Source organism: Crocodylus porosus, unplaced genomic scaffold, assembly GCF_001723895.1.
Source record: "Crocodylus porosus isolate Cpor-Errol unplaced genomic scaffold, CroPor_comp1, whole genome shotgun sequence".
Classification (NCBI taxonomy): Eukaryota; Metazoa; Chordata; order Crocodylia; family Crocodylidae; genus Crocodylus; species Crocodylus porosus.
The window spans coordinates 16,746,597-16,758,115 of record NW_017728907.1 but is presented as its reverse complement, the minus strand read 5'-3'; the positions used below and the strand labels follow the sequence as shown (position 1 = coordinate 16,758,115).

Here is an 11,519-nt window from a genome sequence, read left to right as displayed (position 1 = left end):
GCCAGCTCAGGGCTGCTCTGATCTGGCTCAATGTGCTGTGGAAAGGCTGGCCAACAAACAGGCAGCTCCTGCACTGAAGCACCCTTGTACGCCAGCCAGCTGTGTCAGCATCTACACATGCGGTGCTACAGAGTAAAAAAACACCTCCGCAGCAGTATAGTCCTTGTAAATACCCCTGATGCAGAGTTTATTAGTTCACTCCAGCCTAATATCCCTGCATGTGTAGATGCCAAGACATTTACTGCAGTTAGTCAATTCCGCAGTATACGTCTCATGTAGATGCACCCCGCATGCAACAGAAAGAAATACCTAGAAAGATCACTCATACAATGTCAAATTAAACCAGAAAGAATAAGTTGAGAAATCCATGATCTAGTAAATATTTTGAAGATTTCTGTAACAATTTATGTATGTCACAATAAGTAAGTTATTACTTACACAGCATATACAGCATTATTTCAAAATGAAAAAGTACCAGGCCTACCTAAAGAGAACATAATGTGCAGAAATGAACTGATCTTCCTGGGCAAGGATTTTAAATGGTTTACAGTTTGGCAAAATAAGGCCAGGAGACGATGGCAGAAAAGAGCAGTCTCTCATAAACCAAGCAATGGAGTGCCATTAAAATGACACACAAAATATGCAAACTCAAAGATAGTTCTGATCCTGCTGACAGACTTCTCTTCCAAATGTAGATATTAAAATGTATGCTAAAATTCTAGCATCAAGATAGGAAACCAAAGTGAAGTAACTGATACCTATACATCAGAAATGCTTCATAACTGGAAAGCTATCTTTAGATAAATCTATGATATGGAATGAAATGCGCCCACATGCAACCACTTTGAACATGTATGATTCTTTCATGGATACCACTGAATGGTTTTTAACAACTGAATAGCTTTAAATAGGCTTTCCAATTAGTAGCCATTTGGCTGTCTTCAAGATTCAAATTGGGAACCTTGTGGTCGTATTTCTCCCATATTTCAATTGCCCGCATAAATTGCATAGATTTCATAGACATTAGGGCTGGAAGGGATCTCAGAATAGCATTGAGTCCAGCCCCCCTCCCCAGAGCCAGGAAGTCAGCTGGGTTCAAAGGATCCCAGCAAAATAAGCATACAAACATTTCTTAAGAGTCCAGAGTAGGTGCTTGCAGCACCTCTGGAGGGAGTCTATTCTAGGCCTTGGGGGCTTGGACAGTAAAGAAGTTTTTCCTTATGTCCAGCCTGAAACGGTCTTGGAGGAGTTTGTGACCATTGGTCCTTGTCATCCCTTGGGATGCTCTGGTGAACACACATTCCCCCAGATCCTGATGTACACCCCTTATATACTTATAGGCTGCCACCAAGTCACCACAGGTCACCCCTAAAAGGAGGTAATGCCTGATTATGGGATGGGAAGCACCCAAACGTACTTTCTTAGGACCTTAAGGGAGAACAAGGATGACAGACCAGTGTAAAATAGCCAGTTTGTTTTGCTGAAAACCTTGTGGAGAGATTTTCAAAATATTCATAATCTGTTGTGAGATGATTTGACCGAGTATCACCAACAGCTTAAGACCTGTTAGAGAAAGTGTACATTAGGTTTTCTATCTTAAAATAAATAATCAAGTGTGTTTCCAAAAGAGCCCTCCTACTGCTACGTCTCTGGGGTTTTGTAAGAAGAACATGAATAACTGGGCTATCTCCACTGACCAAGAAAAAACAGCAATTTGGATATTGTATAGAAACTGCACTACCCCAAAACTCATCTCACCTAAGGATAGAGGGAGAACTACCCAGAAAACAAGCCACTTAAGAAGGTTGTTATGTTAAAAAAAATTAGATAGGAGGAACCTGTTTAATTATGGGACACACCACTCTCCTGTCCCTGGTTTCACCTAACTGTTTTAATTTCCAGATCTTCACCTTACATATACATATACCAGATGCACTTTGGTCCAAAACAACCCAAATTTTAACTTTCTGGGCATATGACAAAAATCATTTATTTGACAGGATTTGTGGAGAAGATTAAGGGTGTTTATTGTTCTTATATGTGATATAACCTATTCTTGGTTGGAATTAGTTTGTTGTAATATCTAATTGCTTAAAGTTACTAATAGGCTAAGTTTTTTAAATGTTGCTACACTGTCATTATTATGTGGCTGTACAATTAGCAGAGAACCTAGCATATAAAATTCTCTTTCTCTGTCTGTCTTTATCATTAAAATCTAAATTTATAAAGCAACACTTATGACACAGAAACTCCTGACCGAGGCCCAAACTCTTTCTAATCATCAGCCTCTCTGCTTAAGAAGCTCTTTGATGTAAAAGCTTTACCTTTTCCAGAAAGGGGCATGTGATGGACCCTGGACTACTATTATTGAAGAATTCTTATAAGGCATTAGTCCAGAGAAATATGGAACACTTTGATGCATCATCACATCTCAACAGCCTGGAGAAAGGTGAAGAGTATATATACAGACAGAGATAATGATAAAGCTTTATAGGCGCAGCTATATAGATACAACTATATTTATACATCTGCGCCTCTGCATTTTTATGCCTTCCCACCCAGTTGTCTTCTTTGTGACCATATTATTTAAATAAATACATACACACACACATACACACATACATAGATGAGCTTCTGAATACATAACTATGAGATTCTCCCATCATTCACTGTAACCTTGCACAGTAAAATCCAGACCAACATGAATTTTAACAATGAAACTGTCATCCCCATTAAGCAGGCTTATAAGAAATTATTTAAAGACCTCTGCTAGAAAAGAAAGCACACCACGATAATGCTATAAAAACCTCCTGAATAGCCATTCACTCTTATATCACTACTGTATCAATTTAGTTTTCTTTTTCCTGCTGTTTTTCCCTAAATGTTGATACTCTCCACATATTTAGTTGGTTGGATTCCTTTCCTATGACATATTTAGGGGAAACAAACATATTTGCTAGTTACAAGATGCTGAAGTCTCTAGGGGATAATCTCTCTTCCTGGAGTGAGAATTTAAAATAAACTTATTCAGTGATCAATATTTTTTTCTCTCCAAGCACGGATAAGAACTGGAATAACATACCCCAGGCTAAAGAGTCCCCATCTAGCAGAAAGTGTTAATTCATTAGTACTACAATCTGAATTATTTTCAAGGGGAAGACGGAATATCATTGAGAACGACTACCTTGGACCATCTATTCAGCAATGTTTCCCGTTCTTGCTTTTCAAACATTTTTCTTACATAAATGAGTTGCTTAGGATGTAAACATTTTGTCAACTACAGGCAGGATAGGGAAATGGGGACAGCACAGTCAGGAAGGAAGTTAAGGGCTATTCAAAATTCATCTGTATTTATGACAAAGACAAGTTAATGAGAAGGCTGGAAACCCATAAAAAACCACAATGCGGCTCACTTCAAATGGGTTTTTTTTAGAATGATATTTTCCACCTCTAACTACAACACCTTTTTTTCTTCTTCTAGTTGCTGGAATTACAGACGTGCTGTATTCTGAGAGATAAAACAAAGTGCTATTTAATGCAGACAAAAAATACGTATTTAATTGTTGCACTGTTCTTTTTTGGAGGCTGGTTAGAGAGAGAATTCTATAGCATGACTGCAGTCCCCATTAGACATCTGTTTGTCTCCTCTCCTATCAAGCCTCACATGTTCTTTCCTGTTGAGGGCTAACTAGATTTTTAATTTAACTACAGGTCAACCCTAGTTTTGATCCTTAACTTCTCTTAGACACTCAAAATCTCAGGTATTTTCAGACCAAATTATTCCTGGAAACTGGAGTGACATTCCGGCTGGTCTGTATTATTATTTGGTTTGTGTTTATTTATCAACATAAGACCCCTTTAGTTCCTGAGATACCTACATATAGCTTTTTACTTGCATTCTGTTTCTTTGCCATTTTAATTAAGTTTTAAGCTACCATTAATTAGGCTCTTTCAGCTGGATTTTTCCTTCTCAAATGCTGAGAAAAAAATTCTCAAGTAGATTCTAATTTTTTTTCTACAACCTTATTTGTGTTCCTAAAAAGAAAGATATATATTTAATCTTTTCATCAAATGATACTACACAGAGATTACCAGAAATGACATACATGTTTAAATGATTCTTAGAGATTTTTCATATTTTTACACGTTTTAATTGGCATAAAAAAATTCCTTCAGCATTTATATTTTATTATGAGGGTTAATATAATAAAAAGGTTGACTACTTGTAAAGTGTAGCTACACTTTCAGCCTTGCAATCACTGCAGTGAAAAGCTGTAGATTCTTGTTTGTACACCATTTCCTGAATGTTTAGTATTGAACAGGCTGGAGTGAATAGACATGAATTTTCTCATCAGGAACAGAACAGGCATATCCTGGTGTGACAGGGACTGATCAAATTCTCACTCATAATTTTGTTCTGAAAATAAACTTACTAACTTAATTCCAAAATGGTAAAACAAGTGAACTAAGCTACTGTTTCATTTACTCTGCAAAGAATAGGACAAGAAAGAGCAACTAAAATGTGTGGAATTAATTTTGTCTTCTTAGTTTTATTAAACCAATTAAGAAATATTTAAAAAAAAATGACTGAGTGTTTTAGATCCAAACTAAAATGTATTTTTTTTTTGCAATGCTAAAAAAATAAATAAGATCACCCTTCTCAACAATTTCTGTGTGTGCAGATATCGACCTGACGCTTTTTGAGAAACAAACAACATACATGAGAAGTTATATTTTTAAGAAAGTCAGTTTCCTACAGTATAAAACTATATCAATGACTTATAGCTCAACTATCTGAAAATTCAAAAGAAAAATGCTTCACACTAAAAATAAATGACAATGAAATTGAAGCCACCACTTCACACCCATAAAATATATTTCATTTGTGGACTGCAAAGTTGTTTTGTTAAACCAAATACTATGCAACCATCCCTGTGCTGGATGTAGGCAAACAGAAATACAGAAGTGTTATGATTTACCTAAAGTCTAACAGCAACTCAATGGCAGACTGAAATAGAATAAAATCATCTAGTCCCAGCAGTCTGATATCCTGCTTCAACTGCACTGTGATATAGTAACATGTTAATTAAAACAGACATTCCTGAGAAGACTGCAAGTTACAGCCATCTAGTTAAAAAGCATGTTCCTTGTCATACACATAGTACCAGAATGCAAAATAAGATGACTTGAATTCTGCACTTCAATACTTGTATAACTAACAAAAATACATAAAAACAAAAAGTGTTTGGTAAAGGTATAATTATTAGGGCTGTGCGAAGCTTTGGGTGCTGATTTGATTCACAGGAGATTCAGCCCGATTTGGCAGCCGAATCGCCAAATCTGAATTGAATCAAAAGACTAATAAAAAGGTGTGAATCGATGCAAAGCTCTCTGAATCAATTCAGAAAAGATTTGGAAAGCTTTGGAGATTTGGGCTGGACCTGGACTCCATGCTGTTGAACAGAGGGAGGGATGGGGCACAAAGGACAGGGGAGGGGACCATGGGGAGACTGCCACCAGGCCCCATCCCCTGCCTGCTCCCCTAGCCTCCCTGAGTGTCCCCTAAACCCCATGCACTCTCCCAGCTCTTCCCCAGGGCTGCCCCACCCGGCCCCAGCTACTGGCTCTCTAAAAAAAAAAAAAAAAAATCCCACACTTACTAGCTGCTACCAGGTAGAGCAGTGGCAGGCAGCTGGGATCACACCCCACACCTGGCAGTACCTGGTGAGTAGGGCTTTTTTTTAAGAACTGGGAGCTGCAGCAGGCAGGGCAGCCATGGCGGTGGCTGGGAGAGCAGTCGGGGAGTTTGTGGCAGAGTCTTCCATGCAGCATGGAGCAGCAGGGATCATCCCCACACACCCACCCTGTGAGTGCTGTGCTTTTTTCTTTTTTTTAAGAGCCAGGAGGCTGGGGCCAGGCGGGCAGTCACTGATGGGGCTGGGAAAGCAGGTGGGGGATGGGGCCTGTCTAATTCAGAGATTTGGCCTATTTGGTGGCAGTCGAATCTCTGAATCAGATTCAGCTGAATCTATTTGGGACAGTGAATTGAATCAGTGTCCCCCGAATCAGCCAAATCCAAAGTGAGTACTAGCCACTTCTCAAAGGTCTAATAATTATTGTTACAACAGATTGAAAAATTATTTCTAATCTCCTTCATACAACTTCCTACTACCCAAGCAAAACTGCTGCAGTTTTCATAGTGAGGAACCCATAAACATGCCCAGAGGCACACCTAGGATTTTGAAAAAGTGGGGTGTGAATGGTTTGATGCATCATCACATATAATACAACATCCATTTTTCTCCAGATAAAAATAAACAAGAAGATTTACTAATAAACTAGGGGCTTAGGGCTACGTTATTCAGTTTAAAACTGAACCAAAAACAAATAAAACTTTATTAGGATGTGCATTAATTTGCTAAATCATATATTAAGTATAAAACACAACCAACAAGGCAAAAATTATCAAAAGATGTTTTTTTCATTATTCCTGCAGTTGCTAGAATGATATGTACATCTTTTCAGATTCATAAAACAAAATCTAGCCTTCTAGAGTGTCTTGACAGTGCATCTAATAGTTCACTGAAATTACTTCCACACCTGAGTTAATGTTTCTAGCTACAGTTAAAAGCAAACTGGAGGGCTGTGAAATAAGTCCTACATTACCAGGAGCAGCCTAACATACAGTAGAATTGCAGAACAAAGACGATCTTAAATAGTGGAAACATTAAAGACCATTAAAAGGAGAGAGGGTCATTAAGACCTGTGGAATGAAAAGTTTAGAAGGAATCAGGTAGATTATAATGAGCCATGAAGTCAATTGACTCCCCACTGCTGCCTGAATAGAAATACTGCTGCTACTATCAGCTGTTTTTAAACTTTGGACCGACCAGAAATCAAAGGGGGTGAGACTGCAACACTGCACCTTCCTTGGATCCAGCCCTGAACATGCCTAAAAATACTAATTTCTATTTTCCGTTTGCCAGATACAATGCATCTTCTTTTCCCACAAAACGTGAGAAAAGTTTCATATTGTTCAAGGCTAGGGACAGACATTCAAAAACCCTGAGCTTGAATTGATTCAATCTTGGCAAGTTAGTCTAACATGGCTAGGCTAAACCATTTTGTAATCCCACAGGCATCCCAGAAAGCCAGGGGGGCACTAAAGCAGCCCTCCCCTCCCTTCAATAGTGCTGAGCTGAGGGGGTAGGGGGTGGCCAGGCCCTGGCAGGACACTCTGATTAGGAAGGGGTTCCCCCCCACTGCTTGATAACAGAATATTTATCAGCTTTGTTATCAGCATTTAACACCCCATCAGAAAACAATTAGTTCAAGCTCTTCTTAAAAACCTTTTTCCAAGGAATGGAACAGCCAAGGAGAGACATAACCAGCTACCTGTTGATCAGCTCTAAAAAGGACACAACATGAACCGTAGGCAGCATGTGGTCTGCTAGCTAATGCTGAGAGGAGTCTCTGTAAGGCAGAGGGGAGGGGGAAATCCGTGCTTAGCAGGGAGTGGTGAGGGGAGGAGAGGAATAGGAGGATGCCAGGTAGACACCTGCAGTCTCTGCTGGAGCTCCAGCCAGGAAGCAGAGGAGAGCAGCCAACCCTGCTGTGGAGCAGAGAGCTCCACCAAGAGAGCATGCCAGGGTGCTGGTAGAGTCTGGCTTAACTTGAACCAGGATGATTGTCTGGGACAGACATTGCATAAACTGGTTTGACCCAAATCAGTTAAGTCTGATAGTACATTCAACCAGGTTTATCTCAAACTGGTTTCAGCCATTTTCAAACTGGTTTATATGCACTGAACATTGTTCTGTTACAGGTTTAAACCAGTTTCTGATCACTTAAACCAGTTTGTGTGTAATGTCTGTTCCAAGCCAATATATAAAAAAAGATGAAGCTGTTTTTAATAAGCAAAAAACTAGATCCCAGACTATAAAAATCAATAGGGAAATAGGTGGTTTTATGTAAGTAGAAGCCTTTCCTATCTTTCCTAATGATGTGCTGATCTGATTATACTTTCTATCCTTGCTGTGGACGTTTTTTGGGGTTTTTTTAAAGGCAAAGAAAACTGTATTTCTCTGTAAATGAATGGTGCCCCAGGAAATCTGCATCCTTTACCATGTAACCTTGCAAGCACCTTTAAAACTATATAATACTTTCAATCAGCAGTACATGAAGTAACCAGCTCCCTTGCTGTCTCAAAGTATCTCACCAGAAGCAGCCCTGTAGTTAGGTAGTATAATGTTCTGGTTATCCAAAAACCATAGCTATACTGCAGTCACTCCTGTGAACATGGTGTAGTCATACCAGAACTAGTTTTAAACTAGCTAGCTTAGGCAGTGGCAGGGGCTCAAGGCTAAAGAACAGCCATGGGGGCTCAGTGGGGTCTGTAAGAGCTACCTGAAAAGCTGAGTTAATATTCCTGTCATGTTGCCACAGATTCACTACCACCAGTATCCAAGCCAGCTTAAGTGTAGACATACTTTTTGTTGCCTGGAATTTAGCAAAAGCAGTCCCTGATTATTTCCACTTGTCATACTATATAACTCCATATATCAACACTGTTTTGTAATTTGTTACTACTACCCATTTAATGAGGTGACAGACTCAATATGTAATATATCCAATTCCTTTGGATGTCCCCATGTGGAGAAATATAGGGCTCTACAGCATCATCATAACTGAGCAAATGGCAAGAAGCCGGAGTTCTTAAATCTGTATGATCTAACTGTTTTTAAAAATACATGTCTAAAAGAACTGTGCAAGAAAAACATTTATTTATTCACTGGAAGAAAATTAACAAAACTTTCCAGCAGTCCAGAACACCCATTTAAAAAATAAAATGTCTCATTTAGTATCCTGTGTTGAAGCTATCCAGCATCCATGTGTTTTACAGATTTGAAAATAAAGCTTCCAACAAAACAAAACAAGAACATATAGCATATTTTGCCCAAACAGTTACTTCTGATTCAGGCAGATGTCATTACCTCACAAAGTAGTAAGTCAATGATGTGGAAGACCATGCAGAGTGGGAATTTGGCAGTGAAGAGGGTAAGAAACCACTGGGATGCATACATATGAGCTTCCAGGTTCAGGTCTGTGAAACGGCTATACAAATCAGGTAGTTGTTCCTAGGGTGAGGAAAAAAATAAACCCTTAAATATCATATGATCTTCTGACTTCAGAAATGTATTGCTGACAAGTAGTAGGTTACAGAAGGTTTGACAAAAGAGAGAAATCCTGGTTCCACTAAAGTCAATGGGACTTTTGACATGGACTTCAGAGTGACCACTGATTCACCCATGTTAATTTGAGAATTTCTCTACTGTGATATCCATAATGGATTCTATCATGGAATCAAATCAGTTATTTTCAGAGGATGACAGGAAAAAATTTTATGAACTTCAATGTGAAAAAGCAGAATAGTGGTGCAATGTATACCATGTATGGGGATCTCATATTTTAAAGAAATCCATTAATCACTTAAACTATAAAGTTTTTTGGGAGGAAACGATGAAAAACAGATTCTGGGGCAGGAAACGAATGAGAAATGCTTCAGCTGTAGGACATGTGTAAGACAAGACACACAATTCCAATACATATTTACAACTCGATAAGGCAAGTTTCACAGCTAGGAGCTTATAAACACCACCACATAGGAAGAAATACCAATTCAACTAGCTGATTATATAAATTTGTCATTAAACCACACTTACTACATAAAGGTCACCATAGCTGTCAGGTATTAATATTAAAAGAACAAATTAAAAATTAAAGAGGATTTATGTAACACCACATAAATGCTTTAACTATTATGTGTTGGTATATTGTAAACACAAACAAACTGACACTTGGAAAGTGAGCACTAGATCGCAAAGTTTTTGCTGACACAAGACGATTTTTTAAATCTCAGAAAAGTATGAGGAACAGTTGTATTTGTACTCTGGGTAACCAATTCAACAAGCAAGTTCTACTACTGTAACAAAAGCAACAGTCAAAGCTTAATGGACTGCTAATACAATTTTTTATAGATTTCATATTTCATAGACATTAGGGCTGGAAGGGACCTCGGGAGATCATCGAGTCCAGCCCCCTGCCCAAAGGGCAGGAAGTCAGCTGGGGTCATAGGATCCCAGCAAGATAAGCATCCAATTTACTCTTGAAGGTGTTCAATGTAGGTGCTTGAACCACCTCCGCTGGCAGACTGTTCCAGACCTTGGGGGCTCGGACAGTAAAGAAATTCTAGTTAGGGTGATTATATTTAGAATTATGAGTTAAATAGCTTTTAATATGAAAACATTAAATCTGAGAGAGAAACAAGATATACATCAAATAACTACATCTATAAAATGTTTCATAATTACAGGAAAGTCAGAATTTGTATAGCGTCTTATCTCTTAATGCAATAGGTGTTGGAGTCTTCTTGTAACATGACTGTCCACAAAATGTATGAAAGACAAGGATCTTTTGTGGCATTTTTTATTGGCCCAACTGTACAGTTGGCAGAGCTGTTGGACAAGCTTTCAAGAACCAAGTATCTGAGGAAGGGCATCTGATGCTTGAAAGCTCTCCTTACTATACAGTTGATTTAATAAAAAATATCACAAAAAAGCCTTGCCACTCTTAATACAAGCTATGTAAATTAGGAATAAATGTATGGTACCACGTTCTGGTGAAACTTCTGTGTTAAGGATGACTTCATCATCTTTATTAGACATGCACACTGAGTAATCATAAATATTCTCCTTTGGGATCTAAAAGGCTAGCTATGAAAGCCAAAATAAATCAGAAAAGGACCTAAGCCACAATGCCTGAATTCAAATCCTAAGTTCCCCCCCAGTTTTGGACCTGTTGGGTCCAAAAATTTAGTTCAAGCACACTTTTGAAAGGAGACTTGAACTTTTCTACAGTCTGCAGAAGGGAAAGATTTCCTTTTCTTCAACTTACCACCTATGCTTATGGTAGGACTAGAGACCTGTACTTACCTGAATTAGTTTCTCCAGCTGGTAAAATTTGCAATGAAGATCTTCAAAATTATTTTTGTAAAGCTCCCGCAAGCCATAGTTATACATGATATTCACCAGTACACAGAATGCCTGTTCTTCTGGCATCTGCAGAGCAAAATAAGATCATACAAAAATAGAGTTGGAAGGTCCTTAAAGGGTTATCTAGTCCATTCAGTATGCAAAGTTCATTTAAATAATGTAACTGGGAACCCAGCTGAAAGCTGAAATACTTTAGCCATATAAAACTGATTTTTTTTCTGCAAAATTGGTTCTAAATTAGGGATGTGTAAAACTTAATGCATCTTTTATCTCTGAATGAAGATACATGTTAGACCAGGGACAGGCTATTATTTTGGGTGGAGGGCTGCTTACCAAGTTTTGACAAGTTGTCAAGGGCTGCAAGAGTAGCCCTGCTCCTTGACAGGCGCCCCCGCCTCCCCTGGTTGCCATCTTGGGACCAGAAGTCACACCCACTAACCCCTGACCTTTGCCACCAGAAGTCCCTCC

General features: G+C 38.6%; 1 protein-coding gene across 3 annotated transcripts in view; it reads right to left on the bottom strand.

Annotated features, from left to right (window-relative positions):
* The window catches only part of RABGAP1L (RAB GTPase activating protein 1 like), a 462,175-nt gene that overhangs the window by 154,485 nt on the left and 296,171 nt on the right, over positions 1 to 11,519 (bottom strand). For all 3 annotated transcript variants that reach the window (XM_019530871.1, XM_019530872.1, XM_019530870.1), the window contains 2 exons: positions 10,992 to 11,117; positions 8,994 to 9,137 (listed from right to left, as the gene is read on the bottom strand). In XM_019530871.1, coding sequence (XP_019386416.1) covers positions 8,994 to 9,137; positions 10,992 to 11,117 — 270 coding nt within the window. The remainder of the gene's footprint in view (positions 1 to 8,993; positions 9,138 to 10,991; positions 11,118 to 11,519) is intronic.